This window comes from Leucoraja erinacea, chromosome 2, assembly GCF_028641065.1.
Source record: "Leucoraja erinacea ecotype New England chromosome 2, Leri_hhj_1, whole genome shotgun sequence".
NCBI classification, from domain to species: domain Eukaryota; kingdom Metazoa; phylum Chordata; class Chondrichthyes; order Rajiformes; family Rajidae; genus Leucoraja; species Leucoraja erinaceus.
The window spans coordinates 65,625,620-65,652,147 of record NC_073378.1 but is presented as its reverse complement, the minus strand read 5'-3'; the positions used below and the strand labels follow the sequence as shown (position 1 = coordinate 65,652,147).

The following is a 26,528-nucleotide window of genomic DNA, read 5'->3' as shown; positions in this document are numbered from 1 at the left end:
AATAACATCTTAACGAGTCAACTTGAATTCAGAGTGAAATGAATGAGGGGAACAATTTTTCAGTTCATGGAGCTGTTGTCTCACAGCAGCAGAAATTAGGATCAATCCTGATCTCTGTTTCTGTCGGCGAGCAATTTGCAAATTTCCTCTGTGTCTGTGTGGCATTCCCCCAGTGCCCCGGTCTCTTGCTACATTCCATAACTTGCAGGTTGATAGGTAATTGGCCACTGTAAAATGTGTAGGCAAGTAGTAGAATCTGGGGGGAAATTGATGACAATGTAGGAGGAGTAAAACAATGGAATCAATGTAGGATTAATGCAAATGGATAGGGAGCATGGGCTCAAAGGGACAAATAATTTGGTGTCATGCTGTAAATATCACCAGTTGCAACATGGTGAACAATGCAGACTGTAACTTCCCAAAGTGGAATCATTATTTGGATGTTGAACTCAACATTGATACTGCAAATCAAATCTCACTGAGCCCAGACAAAATTAAAGTGTGGACACAAGAGACTGCAGATGCTGGAATCTTGAGCCAAACACAAAGTGCTGGAGGAAATCAATGGGTCTGGCAGTATCTGTGGAGGGAGTGGACTTGCAACATTTCACATTGGAACCTTTCTACAGACTGCCACATCCCAAAAATTAAAGTGCATTTAGCTTGGAGATATCCATACATTGGAGTGAAATTAAACTCATTCCCACTAATGGAGGATGACCTGCACAACAGCCAATACTAAATAGAAGCAGATATGCATGTGTACACACAGATGCACTGGTTGATCTTCCAGTAGCATTATACAGACAGAGTCAATGTTAATGTTATACAGACAGAGTCAACGTTAATGCCAAGTTTTGACACTGGATGAAAATTAGATTATAATATTTAGATTCAATTCAGCCCTCGTCTGAAATTTTATATTGTGTTTTATTAGGAAAACCTACAGCAATTTGACAAACAGAGCAGAAAGCTGAAGGCACAGCATATTTGTTTAGTGGCTGAGAGATTCAGAAGTAATGCTTTGCAACAGTGGTGGCATCAGAGTATAATTAGAATGTGGCGTTATTCACACAGGCATCTCCCACAATAATGAGGATTAATAATGGGAAATGGTTTGAAATGTTTATTCAGAATTTTATCCTAGTATATAATGTTAAATGAGCTATATAGTAGTGACAGAGCATTGTATTTAGCCTCCATTTATCCTCAAAACGCAATTCCATTCGTCAATGGAAGGTATTTTGTAGGCAGAGTGTTATCGGTTACAAAATAAATATAGCACTATTGTACGTACGCACACACACACACACACACACACACACACACACACACACACACACACACACACACACAGACACACACACACCCACACGCACACACACACACACGCACACACAAACAGACGCACACACACACACACATACATATAGACCCACAAACGCACATACACACACGCGTACACACACACAGACACGCACACACACACAGACACACACAGACAGACAGACACACGCACACACACACACACACACACACACACACACACACACACACACACACACACATACACACACACACACACACACACACACACACACACACACACACAGACAGACAGAAACACACACACACACACACACACAGACAGACAGACAGACAGACACACACACACACACACACACACACACACACACACACACACACACACACACACACACACACACACACACGCACTATGTAAATATACATAAATATATATATATATATATAACTAAGGCTCTGATCTTGTGCTCTTCCGGTTTGCGCGGTTGTTCTATTTACGCAAAAATGGTACGCGATAGCCAGCTCAATCACCGTTCTCCCGTGCCGCGAGTGCAACAAGGTTTTCTTCCGATCAGTGGTATATTGTAAAAGTTATTGAGGTTTACTAATCTTAAAAACCGTGCGTATGCAGATCGATCTCCTCTCCTGTCAGTCAAGCCCCTGTCCCATTTAGACCTGAACGGAAACCTCTGGAGACTTTGCGCCCCACCCAAGGTTTCGATGCAGTTCCCGGAGGTTGCAGGTGGTTGCCGGAGGTTGAAGGAAGTGGAAGCAGGTATAGAGACTGACAAAAACCTCCGGGAACCTCCGGGAACCACACGGAAACATTAGGTGGGGCACAAACTCTCCAGAGGTTTCCGTTCAGGTTTCCTAAGTGGGACTGGGGCATTAGCGCCGCTCAGATAAGTCTCTTCTAGTGCCACTCCGCTGGACAGTCCGCCCCCTTCTGTGCCATCACGTCATTACCGGCTGATGCCCCTCCGAGGCATACAAGAAGTGAGAGGAGCGTCAACCTCGGGTTTCCTCCGGAGGGAGAGTGGGGGAGGAGAGGGGATAGACGGAGAGGAGGGAAGTAGGGAGGGGAGAGGAATTATGAAGGGAGGGAGTGACTGAGGGTAGGGGAAAGGAGAGGTGAGGGAGGGTTTGGGGGAGGGTAGGAGAGGGGAAAGAAGAGGGAGGATGTGAGGAGGGAGAGTGGGGGAAGAGGGGAATAGAGGGAGAGGAGGGGGAGTAGAGGAGGAGGGAGTGTGGGAGGTAGGGAGTGGGGAATAGAGGGAGAGTAGGGCAGTGGGGGAGGTGAGGGAGGATAGTGGGGGGGATAGGGGGAGGGGAGGAGTGGGGGATCTGGGGGATAGAGGGGTAGGAGGGGGGTAGAGAGGGGGAGGGGCTATGGAGGAGGGAGGGAGTGACAGGGTAGGGGAAAGGAGAGAGAGGTGAGGGAGGGATTGGGGAGGGAGGAGGAGGGGAAAGAAGAGGGAGGGTGAGGAGGCGGGGGAGAGAGTGCTAGGGATGAGGGGAAATTATCTGTGCCTGTGCAGTTGGGGGCTATGAGTGAGTGGTGGAATTTTGCGTTGGGGGACCAAGCCTACTGTGTGACAGGGACCCAACGGGTCTCACTAAGTCGCCACAGAAAGCCCATCTTTAATCTATCTTTAATCAGACTTTACTTGACATTATCTTGCACTAAACGTTATTCACATTATTTGCACCCATCATGCATTTGTGCTTGTGGGTGGTAACATTGTAATCATTTATTTTCTTTCCGCTGACTGAATAGCGTGCAAGAAAAGCTTTTTACTGTTCCTCGGTATACATAACAATAAAACTAAACAAAAAAAGCTCTTCTTGTACCTTACATTCTTGCAACTCAAGATATGATGAACTGAAATATTATTAATAGGATACAAGAAAAAGATAATTTTAAAAAATGAACAAGGGATTGCAGTGAATTGTGAGAAATTTACAAAAAACATGCAAAATGCATGACGTTTAATAGGTTAAACCCTCCATTAAAATGGTGGAATAAATATAACAGCCCATTTCGGCTAAGCACCTAAATGTTAGGGCAATACTTTCAGTTTAGATTGAGGAAGTCAAACTAAATTATAAATCATTAGCTATATTTATATTAATGACTAGATGGGCAATAATAGGATTTATATAAAATAATTATTTTCTGAAGACTGGAGTATTTTCAATCGCAATTATTTCAATTAATCCACCAATTTAAAATTATTACAAGAATATTAAAGAATATCATGAGCATTATGTTAGCCTTAAATATGTAAAACAAAATTGATGTTGTTATGGCACAAAGCAGGCAATTCAATTTTCAAATCTTTGGAAAAAATGTCACAGTTTTTAATGCATGACCAAGCAGCTATTTAAAATTACTTTCAATTAACACTTTAGATCTGATCTTAGCAATCATCTTTTGTTCTCGAATAGTATTTGTTGATTATTAATAAACTAACAATCTTGTTTAATTTAAATAATTTTAAAAATAGTAAACAAATCCTGTCCAACCAATGGAATACAAAGAGTTTTTTAGTATTTCCATGCCTTATTGCTTGCATTGGATCAAAGTCTTTTAATCAGATTAGCATCCCTTATTCCAATATGAAACACAGTGAAATGCCCATTATTACAATTAATGATCATTTCAGAATGCAGGCTGCCAATGTGCATTTATTACATTTTTTGTGCTACATAGACCTCATAAACAATATATAAACAATATCATTTAAATCATTTCAGCTTGCAGAATGCACTTTGAGAGAGACAATATGCAGCTGAGAAAAGTAACATTAAATGATGGAGCATAGACTATTGAATTTAGCCTGGTCTGATATATGTATTTGCTGATAAAAGATGTGCATCAAAAGCAGCAAAAGTGGTGTCAGGAAATGGCCCACAGCTATTTCATTATGGGCGACTGTTTCTTCATTCTGCTACAATCCTGCTTTGCATTAGCATTTTGATCATCAAAGTTCAATAGAGAGACAAATCCGTTGCTTTAGTTTTGCAGAGATTTACTTAGCTAGAGATTTGCCTTACTTTTAAAAACTGAAATTAGCACTGGGCCAACATAAATGATCAAATGCTACCTTTATAACTTCAATTGGCAACTTGTTCTAAGTGTATTTGGGGCTTGGCTCATGTGATCTTGAATATATAACACTAAACTCTCTTGTATTATGTTTATAAGCCATTTTATACCTCATGGTTATCGTATTAATCTTTCCAGAAAGGGCCTGTCCCACTGCAGCGACCTAATTTGCGAGTTTAGAAGATTTTGCGCTTGACTCAAACTCACAGCATGGTCAACGCATGGTCCTAGGAGGTCTATGTAACTCTCTTTCATGCTCAAGAGAAGTTCCCGCTTACTTGAGGCATCAGTTTGGTCGAGGAGTATCGTTTAGCATGTTGGAAATTGTTCGGTATGGAAAAAAATCGATATTTCTTTTACTCGTAGGTTTAGTCGAAGTAGGTCGTAGTAGGTCGGCATGTTATTCGTAGGTAATCAAAGGCGATCGAAGGTAGTCGAAGGTAATCGAAGGTACTTGAAGGTAGTCATAGATAGTGTTAGTATAGTCGAAGGTGGTCATTCTCAAACTTCTACATGTACACAGTAGAGAGCATACTGACTTACTGCATCGTGGCCTGGTACAGCAACTTGAACGTCCAGGAGTGGAAAATAATGTAGAAAGTTGTAACCACTGCCCAGTCCATCACTGGCTCTGACCTCCCCACCATCTAAGAGATCTATCGCAGTCGCTGCCTCAAAAAGGCAGCAAACATCATCAAAGATCCACACCATCCTGGTCACACACTCACTTCTCCATTGCCATCGGGATGAAGGTACATTGTAACATCCAGTTTCAGGAACAGCTTCTTCCCCACAGCCATCAGGCTATTAAACACAACATCAAACAAGCACTGAACAATAACATTCTATTATTACTGTTGCACTTTATCTGTTTATTTATTGTGTATATATATGGTCTATGGTCTCTAGACACACTGAACTTTTATCTCCCGTTCTGTATTATGTTTACATATTCTGTTGTGCTGCAGCAAGCAAGAATGTCATTGTCCTATCTGGGACACATGACAATAAAACTCTCTTGAACTCTTGATGTTTAACAGAAAAGTAGAGGAGTGAGTATGATTAAAACAGAGACCTAAGGTGGCTGAAACTGAAGTTTTCCATGGTAGACACAAAATACTGGAGTAACTCAGCGGGACAGGCAGCATCTATTGAGAAGGAATGGGTGATGTTTTGGGTCGAGACCCTTCTTCAGGCTGATGTTTTGGGTCGAGACCCTTCTTCAGACTGATGCCAGGGTAGCATGCAATAGAATGTAATTGGAGACAGTAAGACTGGTGGGCCAACTGGGAAGGGGGAGGGGGTGGAGAGAGAGCGAAAGCAAGGGCTATTTGAAGTAAGAGAAGTCAATGTTAGAAACATAGAAACATAAAAAATAGGTGCAGGAGTAGGCCATTTGGCCCTTCGAGACTGCACCGCCATTCAATATGATCATGGCTGATCATCCAACTCAGAATCCTGTACCTGCCTTCTCTCCATATCCCTTGCTCCCTTTAGCCACAAGGGCCACATCTAACTCCCTCTCAAATATAGCCAATGAACTGGCCTCAACTACCTTCTGTGGCAGAGAATTCCAGAGATTCACCAATCTCTGTGTGAAAAATGTTTTTCTCATCTCGGTCCTAAATGATTTCCCCCTTATCCTTAAACTGTGACGCCTTGTTCTGGACTTCCCCAACATCGGGAACAATCTTCCTGCATCTAGCCTGTCCAACCCCTTAAGAATTTTGGAAGTTTCTATAAGATCCCCCCTCAATCTTCTAAATTCTAGCAAGTACAAGCTGAGTCTATCCAGTCTTTCTTCATATGAAAGTCCTGACATCCCAGGAATCAGTCTGGTGAACCTTCTCTGCACTCCCTCTATGGCAAGAATGTCTTTCCTCAGATTAGGAGACCAAAACTGTATGCAATACTCCAGGTGTGGTCTCACCAAGACCCTGTACAACTGCAGAAGAACCTCCCTGCTCCTATACTCAAATCCTTTTTCATCCCACTGGGGTGTAAGCTACCCAAACAAAATACTGTATGAGGTGCTGTGCCTCCAATTTGCACTGGGCCTCACTCTGACAATGGAGGAGGCCCAGGACAGAAAGGTCAGATTGGGAATGGGAGGCAGAGCTAAAGTGCTGAGCAACCAGGAGATCAGGTAGGTTAAGGCGAACTGTGCGGATGTGTTCAGCGAAACGATCGTCGAGCCTGTGCTTGGTCTCGCCGATGTACAGGAGTTGGCACCTGGAACAGCGGATACAGTAGATGAGGTTGGAAAAGGTGCAAGTGAACCTCTGCCTCACCTGAAAAGACTGTTGGGGTCCTTGGATGGAGTCGAGGAGGCAGGTAAAGGGACAGGTGTCCCTTTACTTTGCAGTTGCAGGGGAAAGTACCTGGGGCGGGGATGGTTTGAGTGGGAAGGGATGAGTTGGCCAGGTAGTTGTGGAGGGAACGATATCAGTGGAAAGCAGAAAGGGGTGGAGATGGGAAGATGTGGCCTGTAGTGGGATTCTGTTGGAGGTGGCGAAAATGTTGGAGGATTACATGCTGTCTGCGATGGCTGATGGGCTGGAAGATGAGGAAAAGGTGGACTCTGTCCTTGTTACGAATGGGGGAGGGGGAGCAAGAACGGAGCTGCAGGATATCAAGGAGACCCTAGTGAAAACCTCATCTGTAAAGGAAGAGGGGAACCCCCATTTCCTAAAGAATGAGGACATCTCCGATGCCCTGGTATGGAAAACCTCATCCTGGGCGAACATGCGGCGTAGACGGACATATTGGCAGTAGGGGATAGATCTTTACAGGAAGCCGGGTGGGAAGAAGTCAAGGTCTGTGTAGGAATGGAAAGGAGAATTAAAGTGGTTAGCAACCGGGACAGGCGCACTGAGCAAAGGTGTTGATGCAAAACAATCGGCCAATCTACCTTTGGTCTCACCAATGTATAAGAGTCCCCATCTTGAACAACGGATACGGTAGATGAGATTGGAGGAGGTGCAAGTGACCCTCTGCCTAACCTGAAAAGACTGTTGGGGTCTCCGGACAGAGTCGAGGGAGGAGGTGTATGGACGTGTTGTATCAGCGGTTGCAGGCGAAGGTACAGGGAGAGGGTGTTTTAAGTGAGAAGAGATGAGTTAACCAGGGAGTTGCGGAGGGAACAGTATGTGCGGAAGGCGCAAAGGCGTGGAGATGGGAAATTGTGGCTGGTGGTGGAATCCCGTTGGAGGTCGCAGAAATTTTGGAGGATTATGTGTTGTATTATTGTGATTTGCTATCAGGGTGAGGAGATTCAAGTTTGGATTCCAAATGAATTGGAATTGTTAGTAGAAATATGTTTTTGAATGAGCATGGGTTTCCTCCACATTCTCTGGTTTTCTGTGACATCTTGAAGATAATTGGTTACTGCATATCACCCCGGTGAAATGGATGGCAGCAGAATCAGGGTGAAATGGATAGGCATGAGATAAGAAATAATTTACGTATATACATTACATGTTACTTTTAGTAGATTTTTAGAGATACAGCCTGTAAATAGGTTACTTAGACCACCGAGCATGCGCCGACCAGCGATCACTCTATACACTAGCACTATCTTACACATTAGTTCCAATTTACAGAAGCCAATTAACCTACAAACATGTACGTCATTGGAGTGCAGGAGTAAACCGTAGCACCTGGACTAAATCCATCCTGCATTTGAATTTGGTGGCCTTGCACCCTGCTTGAAGTGGAATTTCATGGAAAAGCCGTGTCAACTGCCAGCCACCAGCCTTGAGTGAGTGAGCTGCCAGCACACCAGTCTTGAGTGACTGAGCCACTAGCCCAAGAATCCATTCGGCCCACAATGTCCATACTAGCTCTCTGGAAACCAGTCCCTTCAGCCCACAACATCCATACTAGCTCTCCAGAAAGTCCCACCCCACATGTTGAAAAATTAGTGGCGACCAGAATGAAACCGCCATGGAGAGTAGTGAGAATTCTAGTGGGTCACCAGGAAGTCCTAGCGGGTTGCCAGGTGGTTGAAGGTTCTTGAAGGTTCATGTAGGTTGTAGCTGGTGCTCACCGGTGAATTTCATTGGCTCATTGGGAAAAAAAACATAAGCAGTAGTTTCCAGAACCAAGGATAACGGACCGGTAATGTTAAATGTCCGCCGAGCTTCACAGCCGTGTATCTCTGTCTTCTTAAAGGTTGTCTTCTCCCCCCATATCCCTCCTTTTACACCCTCTAACCCCTCTTTTTAAAGGACTTACCGTACACTGTGTTTTTTTAGCCGTCTTAATTACAGCGCAAACCTTCCTGTTCATCGCGGCGTGTGGCTGTAACACCTTGGCTTTGCACCATGTGAATTTCATTCTGTCAGCGCTCCCCTCGCTTGCCCTGACCCTGTCCCTGGCATAACGGGCTGGTGAAGGAAGCAATATGCGTGTGTGTTCCACTCTGACAGTCGCTGTTCCAGTTGCCGTTTTTTCAGGCGACTGAAAAATCATCTAAGTGGGACAGGCCCATGAGGGTCTTTAATGAGGTAGATAATCGCTGAGGACTGCTTTCTAATTGTTGGTAGAATGGTTCAGTTGCCTGATAACAGCTCATAGAGTCATCGAGTGATACAATGTAGAAACAGGCCTCTCGACCCAACTTGGCCACATCGGCTAACATGTCCCGCTTAACTAACCATACCTGCCCGTAATTGGTCCATAACCCTCCAAAACTGTCTTATCCACAGCTGGGAAGAAACTGTCCCTGAATCTGGCGTGTGTTTTCACACTTCTATACCTCTTGCCTGATGTGAGAAGAGGAAGTGGCAGGGTGCGACTCATCCTTGATTTTGCTGGTGTCTTCACCAAGGGTGAGGTTTAAATTGAATCAGTGAGGTTGGGGAAGTTGTTTTTTGTGATGTTCTGGGCTGCGTCTATAATTCTCTGCAGTTCCTTGCAGTCTTGGATGGAGCTGTTCCCAAACCATGGTATGATGCATCCTGATAAAATGCTTTTTGCTAAAATGCTTTTTGCATAACCATCAAGGTATGCAGAGGTTGTTTCAGGTCACCAGAACAATGTATGGTCACCAGGGATTACAACAGAAAACTGCAGGTTCTAATGTGCCATTGTTATTATTATTGTTGCCTCATTGTAGATAAAAGTTTCCCATTTGCTTCGTGCAAAGTGTGCATAAACTTAGAGAAACTAAATTAAGTAGGACTTCTGAGTCCTTTCAGGAGTCCTCTTGGTAACAAGAGTAAAACATATTGTAGAAATTCATCTTCAGATGCATGTGTTGTGGGGTAAAGCAATATAAATTGAACTTTACTTATTCAGGATGAAACTATTGCACATTTGGTACAAACAGCAGAGAATGGATTTCTGCTTAATTCCTCTGCCCAACTTCCAAAGAAAACCCAATTCCCCAATGCGGAACAGTTTATAGTTACACACCACCTCTCTCTGCATGAGATTACCAGCTTAGTGACAATTTTGTTTTCATGTCCCAAATCCATTGGGAATTGAATTTACTGTCTAAACTAATTTCTGATCAGTCCAAAATAGATAGCAGCAGGATGAAACTAAAATCCTTTCAGCGTGGGTGAATTTGATCCCAGAAGTAAATAATCTGCTTTTAACTCTGCTCTCTGTATAGTCCCAAGACAAATCTCTTGAAACATTTGGGTTTTACAACACAATTTCTATGAAAACACATGATTAGAAATACTGTAGTGTTGTTTGTGTGTGAAGTGTTGATGATAATCGGCTAATCAACTTAATTTTAAATAAATGATTAAAAAATGAAAATTTGATTAAAACAGCACAGGCTTGTAGATTTTACTATACTTTTTCAATTCTAATAGAATTATATTCTTGGCAGAAGAAGATTTAGCAGTTTAACGCTGCTCAGAAATACCATTCAAAACACAAAATTTTGGAGGAACTCAGGAGTCAGGCATAATCTGTGGAGGAATGGACAGATGACATTGAGGTCAGGAGCCTTCTAAAGACTGAACAATACTATTTGTATTCCAATGTTATATGTCTATCCCTCCACAAATGCTGCCTGACTTGCTGAGTTCCTCCAGTAAATTTGTGTTTTGCTCAAATTTCCAGCAGTTACAGTTCCTTGTTCCTTAAGAAATATCATTCATTGGGTAGAGTGAATAGCCCAGTTTCCAATATTTAGTGTTAATCAGTGTTCTCGTGAGATGCTGCCTGACCCATGGAGTTACTCCAGCACTTTGTGCCTTTTTTGTAAACCAGCATCTGTAGTCCCTTGTATCTCCTTCACCAGAATAATTTCTGGGAAGGGGAATTTGTACTACGAGGAGAGATTAAGTAGACTGGGCCACTACACTCTTGAGTTTTGAAGAATGAGAGGTTATGTCATTGGAATTTACACAATCCATGAAGGGCTTAATGGAACAGATATAGGGATAATGTTTCATCTGGCTGGAGTGCATCAAATGAATAACTCATTGACCATTACGGACTGAGATAAGAAGTTTCTTCACATAGAAGAACTGAATCCAGGATTTTTTTTATTTCCCCAAGAGTGATTGGAAAGATGCAGTGCAGAGGTTGGTATTACATTTGGATATTAAAGGTATCATGAGATTATTGCAGGAAAATTGGTGTTGAGATGGAGGATTGGAGGATAACCAAATGTTTTGAATGAAGGAGCAGGTACATTATGCCAGTTTACCTCCCCTTTTTCGGTTTTTACCTTCTTTGACTATTGGGTTGTGAAGACAATCACTCTGTCCATAATGTCCATAAACTATGAAAGAAGTGTAAGGTTGATAGTGCAATTTACTTTTCTTTCAACTTAATGAACTATCACAATATTTTAAGAAATATTGCATTGAATATCGGCCCTGCCACAAAACTTGCTAAGTGCCTAATTAAATTAACCTCCAATCAAAATATCGACTAATTGTATTAATTTTCAGGTCCTAAAAAAAATTTCTAAAATATTAAATCAATCAATTGTAATATTTGCATTTTAAAAGCTTTCAAATTATTTAGACAATAGACAATAGACAATAGGTGCAGGAGTGGACTATTCGGCCCTTTAAGCCAGCACCACCGTTCAATGTGATCATGGCTGATCATCCCCAATCAGTACCCCGTACCTGCCTTCTCCCCATATCCCATGACCGCTATTTTTATGAGCCCTATCTAGCTCTCTCTTGAAAGCATCCAGAGAATCTGCCTCCACTGCCCTCTGAGGCAGACTCACCACTCTGTGAAAAAAGGTGTTAATTTATAAAAACTAATGTGTACTGATTCTGTTGTTTTTTTTTAATTATTTTCAGTTCTTTAAGATTCAAAAGTGTTAGGATACTTATTATTTGTGACAACCCATTTTAAGGTTTATCAACACCTCAAATATTGGCTCTGAATACTTCAACAATTTTTTAAGGTTTTAAAGGAAATTTTTAATCCGATTGTACAAGTTCATGGCAGATTTGATTGTAAGTGATAAGCAAATAATTTTACATGAAATGAAATGAAATGAAATGAAATGAAAAAAATGAAATGAAATGAAATGAAAAATGAAATGAAATGATTCAATTTATTGTCATTGTCAGTGTACAGTACAGAGACAACGAAATGCATTTTTAGCATCTCCCTTGAAAGGGAGACACAGGGCGTCGCGGTGTGCCCGCGCCTGCCGCCGTTGAAATGAAAGGTTAAGATGACAAATCCAGCACAATTTGGTCTGAGTGATAGTTTGGATCACCAAAATTAAATGGTCTGCCCATTCTATATTACTAATTTTAATCAGCTAACTCTCTCAACCACTTGACAGAACTTGGCCATACCTCCTACAGCTTCTCTTTTGATTCTTTCCACTTTGTATAGATCAAGAGTCGGCCATAGGCAGACACGTGGGCCCTAACTTTGTCCGTTTTCTATTGATACGAAGAACAGTGAAAAGATTTTTGTTGTATGCTATCGAGTCAACAAAAAGATTACAATCAAGCTGTCCACAGTGTACAGATACAGGATAAAGGATATAACATTTAGTGCAAGTCCTGTAAAGTCCAATTAAAGATTTTTTGAAGGTTCCAATGAGATAGATGGGTGAGGACTACTGTCTAATTCTATCTCATTCTGGCCATTTGGCTTCAAAAGGAAACTTGTAATTTTTTTTTCCATTATCCAATAATAGAATATAGAACATAGAACTGTACAACATGGGAGTGAGCCCTTCGACCCACTATGTCTGTTCCGAACAAAATGCCAAGTTAAGCAAATGCTAGTTGTGTGGATGCTTTTCAAATGCCTTACGGGAATGAGTCAACAGAACAATTTAACTTTCATGATTATAAAGCTTAATTATTATTTCTGTTTATCTTTCCAATAGGTCAGACATGTTAAGTCCTGGGAAGATTTGTTAAGGTCATCTGTGGACCAGCAGCATCTTGCGTATGGGATATTATTTCCATGATGTGAATAAATACAGATATTTTTGCCAGTGGAAGGTCAAACCATGGAAGTGCTCAGATCTGCTCAGGTCGGCTTCTGATATTGGATTTAACTGTGCTGGAGTTGCACTTAGAAAAACTTCTGCCAACACCAGAAGAATTTCAACCAAGCTGGACTTGATCTCACCATGAAAATTCCACCTATTCTTCCTTTGTGTCCGGTGCTGCTTTGCCTTGGGATTTTTTGCTTCCCATCAACTCTCCAGAACTCTATTAAGATTACAAAAAGTCAAAACAAGCACTTAGAGGGAGAGAAACAAGTCCATCATCGTCCTAAACGCGGTTGGGTCTGGAACCAATTCTTTGTTTTAGAAGAACACATAGGGCCAGAAGCTCAGTACGTAGGCAAGGTAAAGTATTCAGCTGCTGCAATGTCTTGTTGAGAAAATGTATACTTTTCAGTATTGCCTCTTTGTAATCATGTGATCCATGAGAATTCAAATATAATTAATAAATTCTCAAGTTGTCCTATTTTGACAAGCACTCATTGTACATGTCTGAACCTTCTCCATCAGTAAAAGCCAAACCATGTCCCAGGATCTGAACTATTCCATATTTAAGGTCCAAGCAGATTCCCAAAAGATATGGACTCAATTCATGGAGGCATGCCCTTTTGAGTCTCAGAGCACTTTCTCTCACTTTGAATGATGTCGGAAAGCATTTGATAGAATAAATGTGGAGAAACATTTTCTAATGGTCAGAGTGTGGTTTACCAGAGGCCACTTAATTAAGGCTATCAGAATTGGAAAGAAAATGGGGTGAATTTGTATCTGCAGAACAAGTGAACAATTTATTTGGAATATACTCTATGCGAGGGTAGTAACAACAGCTTCAGTTATAACTTCCAAAAGACAATTTGGTTGAAAAAAGTGAGGTCTATATTATTTGAGCAGACAAATAGGATTGAATATTATGTTTTAAAGAGTCAACACAAGCACAATGGGTTGAGCTGCTTCATTCTATGCTGTATGATTCCATTACCTGGAAGTTTATTTCTGAATGGCAGTACTTAAATCAATTGAATGAATTTAAGAGACAGAATACAATGTGCTGATATGATTATATAGTGTGTTTAGCATGACCAACCAATAATGCATTTTTAGATATATGACCTTGTGACTTTCCAACCTGCTCACTTAGTTTAGCTTAGAGATATAGAGCGGAAACAGGCCTTCGGCTCACTCAGTTCACGCTGAGCAGCGATCCTTGCACATTAACACTACCCTACACACACTAGGGACAATTTACATTTATACCAAGCCAATTAACCTACAAATCTGTACGTCTTTGAGTGTGGGTGAAACCGATCTTAGAAGAAACCCATGCAGGTCACAGGGAGAACACACAAATCCTGTACAGACAGCATCCATAGTCAGGATCAAACCTGGCCTTCTGGCACCGTGAGGCAGCAACTCTACCGCTGAACCACCATACTACCTTATGTGATGTTATTTCATTATTGTACACTTTATCCAAAAGTATCTAAAATGTGTTGTTCCAAACTACATAGACAAAGAGTGTATTGGAAACGTTCAAACTTGAGGCAGGTATAGGCAGCTGGGATCAAGTGCATCACAGGAGGAATTTCGAGAACCGAGGAGTAAACTAAAATAAGGAACTCAGAAGGGCAAAAAGAAGCCGAGAGATAGCTCTGGCAGATAGCATTAGGAACAATCCCAAGAGATTTTATAAATACATAAGGGGGAAAAGAGTAACTTGAGTAACTTGAGTGGGACCCTCAGGAATCAAAGCGGTCACCTCTGTGTGGAGCCATAGGAGATGGGCAAGGTCCTCAATGAGTATTTCTCCTCTGTATTTACCGAGGAGAAAGACAGGAGGATGGAGAAACGGTGCAGACAATGGAAGTATCTTGAGAGCAGTCAGTGTTAGGAGCAGACGAGGGCATTCGATCCAATTTGTGATCCCAGCTACAAAGACAGATGTATACAGCAATTCGTTCTTCCCCCGCACAAAAAGCATGGAATAATCTCCACCCAACTATAGTTACCCACCCAACTAAATTTAAAGCAGCTCTTTCTTCCCAATAACCCTTTCTGGCTTAAGCCCTCCCTTCACCACCTCCAGTTTAAATTCAATTTGGAATATTTTGGAGGACCAAGAAACCAAGAACCAAGAAACCAAAAACCAAGAACCAAGTGTTACCGTCGAAGAGCTGCTGAAGATAATATTGTGTATGAACATAGACAAATCTCTAGGGCCTGATCAGAGGATATTGTGGGAAACTAGAGAGGAAATTGCGGGAGGCCTGGTTGAAATTTATGAGTCGTCTTTAAATACAGGATAGGTGCCGGAAGACTGGAGAGTGGCAAATGTTTTGCCTCTTTTCAAGAAGAGATGTGGGGAAAATGCTGGGAACTATAGGCCAGTGAGCTTAACATCTGTAGTTGGAAAGTTACAAGAGGGTATTCTGACAGATAGTATAGATAGGCATTTAGACGTACAAGGGCTGATTATGGACAGTCAGCATGGTTTTGTACATGAGAGGTCGTGTCTCACAAATCTGTGGGTTTTTTAAGACGTGACCAAAAAGGTTGATGAGGGCAGAGCTGAAGATGTTGTCTATATGGATTTCAGTAAGGCATTCGACAAGGTTCTACATGGTAGGTGCTCTAGAAGGTTAGATTATATGGGATCCAAGGAGAGATAGCTGAATGGATAGAAAATTGGCTTCATGGTAGGAAGTAGAGGGTGATTGTGGAAGGTTGCTTCCCAGACAGGAGGCCTGTGACTAGTGGTGTGCCTCAGGGTTCGGTGATGGGCCCGTTATTGTTTGTCATCTACGTCAATAATTTGGATGAGAACACATATGGCAAGATTAGCAAGTTTGTTGATGAAACAAATGTGAGTGGTTTTGCAAATAGTGAATGGTTTTGAAAAATTAGAGCAGGATCTTGATCGATTGGCCAGGTGGGCTGAGGAATGTTTGATGGAATTTAATACAGAGAAATATGAGTTGTTGCATTTTGGGAAGTTTGACATGGGCAGGATCTACACAGTGATTGGTACGGCTCTGGGAAGTGTTGTAGAACAGAGGGATCCAGGAGTGCAGATCCATGGTGCCTTTAAGGTCGAGTTGCAGGTAGATATGGTGGTCAAAAAGGCTTATGGTACATAATAATGGTATTCCAATATTCAGTCAGAGTATTGAGTATAGATGTTGGGAGGTCATGTTGCAGTTGTATAAGACATTGTTGAGACCACATTTAGAGTATTTTGTTCAGTTCTGGGCACCATGTTATAGGAAAGATGTCAAGCTGGAAAGGGTACAGAGAAGACTTACGAGTATGTTGCCAGGACTAGAGGGTCTGAGCATGGGGAGGGGTTGAGTTGGCTGGGACTCAATTCCTTGGAGTGCAGGACGAGGGTTGATCTTATAGTGGTGTATAAGATCAACAAGTTGACGTGGAAAAGCTTTTCCCACTGAGAGTAGGGAAGATTCAAACAAGGGGACATGACATGAGAATTAAGGGACTGAAGTTTAGGGGTAACATGAGGGGGAACTTCTTTACTCAGAGAATGGTAGCTGTGTGGAATGAGCTTCCAGTGAAGGTGGTGGAGGCAGGTTCGTTTTTATCATTTAAAAATAAATTGGGTAGTTATATGGATGGGAAGGGAATGGAGGGTTATGGTCTGAGCGCAGGTATATGGGACTAGAGGAGATTATGTGTTCGGCACGGACTAGAAGGGTCGAGATGGCCTGTTTCCGTGCTGTAATTGTTATATGGTTATATTATATGGTTATAAAATCATGAGAGGAATTGATTGGGTAGATGCACATTCTCTTCCCTAGAGTAGATGAATCAAGGACCTGTGGACATAGATTTAAGGGGAATGGAACAAGATTTAAGAGGAATCTGAGGGGTACCTTTTCCCACAAAGGGTGGTGGGTATACGGAACAAGCTACAGAGGAGGTAGTTGAGGCAGGGATTATCACAAACTTTTAGAAACAGTTAGACAAATACATGAATAGGACAGGTTTGGAGGGATAGGGACCAAACACTGGCAGGTAGGACTAGTGTAGCTGGGACATGTTGGCCGGTGTGGGCAAGTTGGGCTGAAGGGCCTGTTTCTACATTGTATCACTATGACCCTATGACTTCAATAACCTCTCAGTCCCCTCACTATTTGACAATTTTGTTATAATTGGAGTATGTCAGAACAAGTTATAATTTGTTATAATTGGAGTATGTACTACAATAATATAAATTGACTAATATGCTTAGATGCTGGAAACAATTATAATAGACACCTCATATTGACTGACAAAGCAAAGGTTGATTAGATAATTCCCAATGCTGTTAAGTGTCATGCAGGAGTTAGGCGTAAGTTATAGTGTTTGTCAAAATGTAGATAGCAATGTCAGTTTATTATCATATTTTATTTCTTTGATGCAGTATTAGTTTTTTTATTTCACTATCTTGTAACGTAATCCAAACTGATATGAATGTCAAGTGATAAAAAAAACTAACTGTGGATAGAAAAATATATGAAAAATTATCTTCCTATATTTGGAATACCATTATTATTTCCAATTCATGTTTTTATTTATTGTTCTGGATGATAACATCTAAAAGCAGATTTCTAATTCTTCACCTTACCATGGGCAACACAGTGGCACAGATGGTAGAGCTGCTGTCTCATGGACCCAGTTTGATTCAGACCTCGGGTGCTGCCTGTGTAGAGTTTGCACATTCTCTCTGTGACAGCGTGGATTTTTGCTGGGTACTTTGGTTTCCTCCCACAACCCCCAGTTATTTGGCCTCTGTAAATCGGTCCTTATGTTGAATAGTTATGAAATTATCTACATTTGACAATATCTGAAGATGTGTCCTGGCCCGAAATGTCACCTACACATGTTCTCTAGAGATGCTGCCTGACCCGCTGAGTTACCCCAGCACTTTGTCAGAGCAACCAGCATCTGATAATTGCGAGCGGTGCGAGGGGGGAAGTGAATATGGAGGTCAAAGTGCTGTATATGAATGCGCAAAATATAAGGAATAAAGTGGACGAGCTTGAGGCTCAGTTAGAAACTGGCAAGAATGATGTTGTGGGAAGTAATGAGACATGGCTGCAAGAGGGCCAGGGTTGGGAACTGAATATTCAAGGGTATACGTCCTATTGAAAAGACAGACAGGTGGGCTAAGGGGTTGGGGTTGCCCTGTTGGTGAGGAATGAAATTCAGTCCCTTGCAAGAGGTGACATTGAAACTCAGATTCAGATTCAGATTCAATTTTAATTGTCATTGTCAGTGTACAGTACAGAGACAACGAAATGCATTTAGCATCTCCCTTGAAGAGCGACATAGCAAACGATTTGAATAAAAAAAAATAATAAGGGTTGGGGGGGGGGGGGGGGGGGGGGGTGGTGGTGATTGGCAGTCACCGAGGTACGTTGTTTAGTAGAGTGACAGCCGCCAGAAAGAAGCTGTTCCTCGACCTGCTGGTTCGGCAACGGAGAGACCTGTAGCGCCTCCCGGATGGTAGGAGGGTAAACAGTCCATGGTTGGGGTGAGAGCAGTCCTTGGCGATGCTGAGCGCCCTCCGCAGACAGCGCTTGCTTTGGACAGACTCAATGGAGGGGAGCGTGGAACCTGGAGATTGTAATGGTAAAAATACCCTAATGGCCCCCAAACAGTAGCCTGGACATAGGGCACAAGTTGAATCAGGAGTTAAAAATGGCATGTAGCAAAAGTAATGCTGTGGCTGTTATGGGAGATTTAAGCATGCAGGTCGACTGGGAAAATCAGGTTGGTACTGGAACCTAAGAAAGGGACTTTGCAGAGTGCCTTTCTGATGGATTCTTAGAACGGCTTGTATTGGAGCCTACTAGGGAGAAGGCAATTCGGGATTTAGTGTTATGTAATGAATCGGATTTGATAAAGGAATTCGAGGTTAATGAGCCATTAGGAAGCAGTGACCATAACATGATCAGGTTTAATCTACAATTGGAGAGGGGGAAGGGTAGATTGGAGGTGTCAGTGTTTCAGATGAATAAAGGGGACTTTGGGGCCATGAGGGAGGAGCTGGCCAAAGTTGACTGGAAAGATACACTAGCAGGGATGACAGTGGAACAAAAATGGCAGGTGTTTCTAGGAATAATACAGAAGGTGCAGGTTTGGTTCATTCCTAGGAGGAAGAATGATTCCAAGGGGAGAAAGGGGCGACCATGGCTGACAAGGGACGTCAGGGACGGTAGAAAAATTAAAGCGAAGAAGTGCAATGTAGCAAAGACGAGCGTGTAATGTTTAAAGTAAACAGAAGATAACCAAAAAGACAATACGGAGAAAAATGGTGAGGTAGGAAGGTAAGCTAGCCAAGAATATAAAGCAGGATAGTAAAAGCTTCTTTAGGTGCGTGAAGAGGAAAAAATTAGTTAAGACCGAAGTTGGACCCTTGAAGACTGAAAAAGGTGAATTTATTATGGGGAACAAGGAAATGGCAGATGAGTTGAACAGGTACTTTGGATCTGTCTTCACTAAGGAGGACACAAACAATCTTCCTGATATAGTAGTGGCCAGAGTGTCTGGGGTGACGGAGGAACTGAAGGAAATCCACATTAGGCAGGAAATGAGGTTGGATAGACTGATGGGACTGAAGGCTGATAAATCCCTAGGGCCTGATGGTCTGCATCCCAGGGTACTTAAGGAAGTGGCTCTAGAAATTGTGGATGCATTGGTGATAATTGTCCAATGTTCTATAGACTCAGAATCAGTTCCTGTGGATTGGAGGGTAGCTAATGTTATCCCACTTTTTAATAAAGGCAGGAAAGAGAAAACAGGGAATTATAGATCAGTTAGCCTGACATCTGTGATGGGGAAGATGCTGGAGTAAATTATAAAAGATGAGATAGCCAAACATTTGGATAGCAGTAACAGGATCGGTCCGAGTCAGCATGGATTTACGAAGGGGAAATCTTGCTTGACTAATCTTCTGGAATTTTTTGAAGATGTAACTAGGAAAATGGACAAGGGAGAACCAGTGCATGTAGTATACCTGGACTTTCAGAAAGTGTTTGATAAGGTCCCACATAGGAGATTAGTGGGCAAAATTAGGCACATGGTATTGGGGGTAGAGTGCTGACATGGAGAGAGAAGTGGTTGGCAGACAGGAAACAAAGAGTAGGGATTAACGGGCCCCTTTCAGAATGGCAGGCAATGGCTAGTGAGGTACCGCAATGCTCGGTGCTGGGACCGCAGCTATTTCAAAATACATCAATGATTTGAATGAAGGGATTTAAAGTAACAATACCCTATAACACTGCTCTCTCTCCCCATCTCCCCATTTGTAACAAGGCAACGTCCCTCTAGTCCACATCTTTCACTCCGCTAGGCGTTACATACAACAAATAGTCCTGCATCATTTTCGCCACCTCCACGTGACCCCACCACTCGCCACATCATCCCATCTCCCCCCCGTCTGCTTTCAGCAAAGACCGCTCCCTCCGTAACTCCCTGGTCAATTCTTCCCTTCCCTCCCGCACCACCCCCTCCCCGGGCACTATCCATTGCAACCGCAAGAGATGCTAAAATTGTCGCTTTACCTCCCCCCTCGACTCCATTCAAGAACCCAAGCAATCGTTCTAGGTGCGACAGAGGTTCACCTGCATCTCCTCCAACCTCATCTATTACATCCGCTGCTCTTGATGTCAGCTGATCTACATCGGTGAGACCAAGCGTAGGCTTGGCGATCGTTTCGCCGAACACCTCAGCTCGGTCCGCATTAACCAACCTGATCTCCCGGTGGCTCAGCACTTCAACTCCCCCTCCCATTCCGAATTTGATCTTTCTGTCCTGGGCCTCCTCCATGGCCAGTGAGCACCACTTGAAATTGGAGGAGCAGCACCTCATATTCCGCTTGGGCAGTTTGCACCCCAACGGCATAAACATTGACTTCTCCAATTTACGGTAGCCCTTGCTGTCTCCTCCCCTTCTAAGCCCTCAGCCCTCGGGCTCCTCCTCTTCCTTTCTCCTTTCTTCTCCCCGGCCCCCCCACCCCCCACCCTACATCAGTCTGAAGAAGGGTTTCAGCCCGAAACGTTGCCTATTTGTTTTGCTCCATAGATGATGCTGCACCTGCTGAGTTTCTCCAACACTTTTGTCTACCTTAGATTTTCCAGCATCTGCAGTTCCTTCTTAAACATTGCATTTCGTTGTCTCTGTACTGTACACTGACAATGACAATTAAAATTGAATCTGAATCTGAATCTGAACAACATGTTCCCAATGTTGGGGGAGTCCTCAGTTTAAGAATAAGGAGTAAGCCATTTAGAACGGACACAAGGAAACACTTTTTCTCACAGAAAGTGGTGAGTCTGTGAAATTCTCTGCCTCAGAGGGCGGTGGAGGACGGTTCTCTGGATGCTTTCAAGAGAGAGCTAGATAGGGATCTGAAAAATAGCGGAGTCAGGGGATATGGGGAGAAGGCAGGAACGGGGTACTGATTGGGGATGATCAGCCATGATCACATTGAATGGCGGTGTTGGCTCGAAAGGCCGAATGGCCTACTCCTGCACCTATTGTCTATTGTATAATAGACAATAGACAATAGGTGCAGGAGTAGGGCATTCGGCACTTAGAGCCAGCACCGCCATTCAATGTGATCATAGCTGATCATCCACAATCAGTACCCCGTTCCTGCCTTCTTTCCATATCCCTTAACTCCGCTATCCCTAAGAGCTCTGTCTAACTCTCTCTTGAAAGCATCCAGAGAACCAGCCTCCACCGCCCCCTGAGGCAGAGAATTCCATACACTTACAACTCTCTAAATGGCTTACCACTTATTCTTAAACCATGGCCTTGGTTCTGGGCTCCCCCAAATTGGGAACATGTTTCCTGCCTCTAGTGTGTCCAAACCCTTAATAATCTTATATGTTTCAATAAGATTCCCTCTCATCCTTTTAAATTCCAGAGTATACAAGGCCAGCCGCTCCAATCTATCAACATATGTAAGTCCCGCCATCCCGGGAATTAACCTTGTGAACCGACACTGCACTCCCTCAATAGCAAGAATGTCCTTCCTCAAGTTTGGAGACCAAAACTGCACACAGTACTCCAGATCTGGTCTCACTAGGGCCCTGTGCAACTGCAGGAGGACCTCTTTGCTCTTATACTCAACTATGTTCTATTAATGGATGGTGCATATTTGGATTTCATGTTGGTTGAATTCATGTCCTATGTAAGATTTTACTGTATAATATATTTGAATTCTACATAAAGAGATTGTCATTTTTTAGCTTGGAATATTTTTGACATACCAGTGAAGTGAGACCAAAAGAATTCCCATCCTAATCAGATATTACGGAGTGATTGACAAATGAAACTTTATGCTACCAGTGAATACTAACAATGTGCACAGCAGTTCTTTAATAGAGTGGCATTCATACGACTTTGTATTGTGCGCTATGTATATCATCTACACATTACTATCACAGTTTATTGAGCAGTAATATTTTCAACATCATGGCTAATTTCTCAATTATACATCAAAGGGAGTGTATTTTGAGTTCCAGGGTTACCTGTGCTGTTAAAAGGCAATTGCCTAGAAATTGTCCACTGTTGCCTATACTAAATGTTCCACATAATTGTGGCTATATTTTGCATTCTGCTACTGAAATACATTTTGGTGATATATAAACATAAGCACATTTAGTGCTTCTGATCAGGGATGAATTTCAAGGTGAATATGGCCAGATAAGCAGGAAATAACTTAAGCATGCAACTCGAACTGCCATGAAACATCAGATACTAGATAATCCCAAGGCTTATTATACATACATTAAAAACAAACTTAAATTACACAAACTGAGATTGTGGTCCCTGGAGCTTTGGAGGCCAAGGGGTGATCTGATAGAAGTATATACAATTATGAGAGGCATCGAGGGGAGACAGTCACAACCCTTTTCCCAGGATTGCATTGCCAAAGACTAGAGGGCATAGGATCAAGATCAGCGGAGGAAAGTTTAAAAGAGGTGTGCAGGACAAGTTTATTTTTCACATAGATATAGTAGGTGCCTGGAACGTGCTGCCAGTAATGGTCATGGATGCAAATACAATACAATCGTAGCGTTTAAGAGGAAATTAGCTCGGCACCATGTTCAGCACACACATTGTGGATTGAATGGCCTGTTCTTGTTCAATGCTTTCTGTACAAATGTAAATTGCCATTAATTCAAGTTTCTATTGTACTTCTGAATGAAACAAATGCATTGCATAGTGAGTTGAACCATACCAGGTGACTGCAGAGACAAGTATAACATTGAAACAATTAAAATTGAATGATGTAACATCATCTTTATTGTCTCTAGGGGACTAAACAGATAATTTAAGACCTTTATTACCCTTGGTTTAAAAAGATCTTAAATTGTTTTCCATTTCTGTGCCATATGCAGGTGTTTAAACATAACAAATGTGCCTCATGACAGGTAATGCGTGTTTTAAGATGAAAAAAAAATATTATAAAACTAATTAGTGATACGTGGCAGCATCAAAATTCTATATTTGGCTTTGAGAAATACCACCGAAAAGTTGAAAGATTAAGCTCTTTTATTATTCCATTAATGAAAGATAAAATGAATTAATATATATTTTTTAAATTAGGGGGGGGAGTGTGAATAACCTGGGGGGGAGGGGAGGGGGTTGTGTACCATTGTGAGAGGTACGAACAGGGGTTTCTGCAGGAACAGATGGGATGCGAGGATGGTGTGCTGCCTTCCTGGTGCCAGGATCCAGGATGTCATGGACAGAGTGCGGAAAATCCTCAAGGGCAAAGGTGAACAGCTGGAAGTGGTAGTGCATGTCGGCACAAACGATGTCAGAAAGAAGGGGATGAATATTCTGCAGCGTGACTTTAGAGAGCTCGGAAAAATGCTGAAAAGCAGGACCTCCAGGGTTGTTATCTCCGGTTTGCTTCCAGTTCCTCGTGCTGGCGAGAGGAGGACCAGGGAGATACGGGACCTGAATTTGTGGCTGAGGAACCGGTGCAGGGGGCAGGGATTTAGATTATTAGATCACTGTGATCTGTTTTGGAGTAAAGGGGAACTGTACAAAAGGGACGGATTGCATCTTAACAGGTGGGGGACCAGCATTCTGGCAGGCAGGTTTGCCACTGCTACACTGATGGTTTTAAACTGAATAAGGGGGGTGGGGTGTCGAATGGTATAGTTGATGGCAGAGTTAAAGGGAAAGAGAGTAAAGGGATGGTTAATGACCCCAGAATTAATGGGAAAAGAAGCTCACAAAGGGATAGGAGAATATGGCCAAGTGTAATAGGGATCGATGTGAAAGGTGAGATGCATAAGGAATTAAAAGTATTGTATATGAATGCGCAAAGTATAAATGTAAAGTAGATTAGCTCGAGGCTAAATTAGAGGTTGGTAGATATGACATTGCGGGGATTACTGAGACGTGGCTGCAAGAGGATCGGGCCTGGGAACTTAATATTCAGGGTTATACATCCTATAGAAAGGACAGGCAGGTGGGCAGAGGAGGCGGGGGTAGCTCTGCTGGTGAGGGATGGAATTCAGTCCCTTGCGAGGGAAGACATAGGGACTGACGAGGTAGAGTCACTGTGGATTAAGTTGAGGAATTGTAAAAGCAAGAAGACACTAATTGGTGTTATCTACAGACCCCCAAATAGTAGCCCAGATATAGGGTGTAAGTTGCAGCAGGAGTTAAAACTGGATGGGGGATTTCAATATGCAGGTAGACTGGGAAAATCAGGTTGGTTCAGGACCCCAAGAAAGAGAGTTTGTAGAATGCCTCTGCGATGGATTCTTAGAGCAGCTTGTAATGGAGCCGACCAGATAAAAGGCAATTCTGGATTTAGTGTTGTCCAATGAACCAGAGATGATAAGAGAACTCGAGGTAAAGGAACCGCTTGGAGGTAGTGATCATAATATGATTAGTTTTAATCTGCAATTTGAGAAGGAGAAGGTTAAATCGGAAGTGTCAGTGATGCAGTTGAACAAAGGGGACTATGAAGGCATGAGAGGGGAGCTGGCCAAGGTAGACTTGAAAGGGATCCTAGCAGGAATGACGGTGGAACAGCAATGGCAGGAATTTCTGGGCATAATCTGGAAGACGCAGAATAATTTAATTCCAAAAAGGAAGAAAGATTCTAAAGGGAGTACGAGGCAACCGTGGCTGACAAGAGAAGTTAGGAATAGAATAAAACTAAAAGAAAAGATGTATAACACAGCAAAGAGTAGCCGGAAGCCAGAGGATTGGGAAACTTTCATAGGACAACAGAAGGAAACAAAACGGACAATACGGGCTGAAAAGATGAAGTACGAAGGGAAGCTGGCCAGGAATATAAAGACGCTCAGTAAAAGCTTCTTTAGATATGTTAAGGGGGAAAGAGTAGCAAAGTCAAATGTGGGTCCCTTGAAGGCAGACACGGGTGAAATTATTACAGGCAACAAGGAAATGGCAGAAGAGTTGAATAGGTACTTCGGATCTGTCTTCACTATGAAGACACAACCAATCTCCCAGATGTACTGGAGAACAGAGGATCTAAGGGGGTAGAGGAACTGAAAGAAATGTTCATTAGGTGAGAAATAGTATTGGGTAGGCTAATGGGACTGAAGGACGATAAATCCCCTGGGCCTGATGGTCTGCATCCCAGGGTCCTCAGGGAGGTGGCTCTAGAAATAGTGGACGCATTGGTGATCATTTTCCAATGTTCAATAGATTCAGGATCAGTTCCTGTGGATTGGAGGATAGCTAATGAGGAGAAAACGGGAAAGTACAGACCAGTTAGCCTGACTTCGGTGGTGGGAAAGATGCTGGAGTCAATTATTAAAGAAGTAATAATGAGGCATTTGGATAGCAGTAAAAGGATTAGTCCAGGTCAACATGGATTTATGAAAGGGAAATCAAGCTTTACTAAACTTCTGGAGTTTTTTGAGGATGTGACAAGTAAAATGGATGAAGGGGTGCCAGTGGATGTAGTGTATCTGGACATTAAGAAAGCCTTTGATAAGATCCCGCACGGGAGACTAAAATTAGAGCACATGGTTTTGGGGGTAGGGTGTTGACATGGATAGAAAATTGGTTGGCAGACCAGAAGCAAAGAGTAGGAGTGAACGGGTCCTTTTCAGAATGGCAGGCAGTGGCAAGTGGAGTGCTGCAAGGCTCGGTGCTGGGGCTGCAAATGTTTACCATATATATTAATGATCTGGAAGAGGGAATTAGGAGCAACACTAGCAAGTTTTCGGATGACACAAAGTTGGGTGCAGTGTGAACTGTGAAAAGGATGTTAGGAGGTTGCAGGGTGACCTGGACAGGTTGAGTGAGTGGGCAGATGCATGGCTGATGCAGTATAATATGGATAAATGTGAGGTTATCCACTTTAGCGGCAAAAACAAGGGGAAGATTATTATCTCAATGGGGCTAGGTTAGGTAAGGGGGAGCTACAGCGAGACCTGGGTGTCCTTGTACACCGGTCACTAAAAGTTGACGTGCAGGTACAGCAGGCAGTGAAGAAAGCTAATGGAATGTTGGCCTTCATAGCAAGAGGATTTCAGTATAGGAGTAAAGATGTTCTTCTGCAGTTGTATAGAGCTCTGGTGAGACCACATCTGGAGTATTGTGTACAGTTTTGGTCTCCTAATT

The 26,528-nt window shown here is 42.6% G+C and overlaps 1 protein-coding gene across 4 annotated transcripts in view; it reads left to right on the top strand.

Moving 5' to 3' along the window:
* LOC129710935 (cadherin-18-like) overlaps positions 1-26,528 on the top strand; it is a 757,826-nt gene that overhangs the window by 495,400 nt on the left and 235,898 nt on the right. For all 4 annotated transcript variants that reach the window (XM_055658245.1, XM_055658266.1, XM_055658256.1 and 1 more), the window contains one exon: positions 12,777-13,247. In XM_055658245.1, coding sequence (XP_055514220.1) covers positions 13,026-13,247 — 222 coding nt within the window. In that variant the 5' untranslated portion in view covers positions 12,777-13,025. The remainder of the gene's footprint in view (positions 1-12,776; positions 13,248-26,528) is intronic.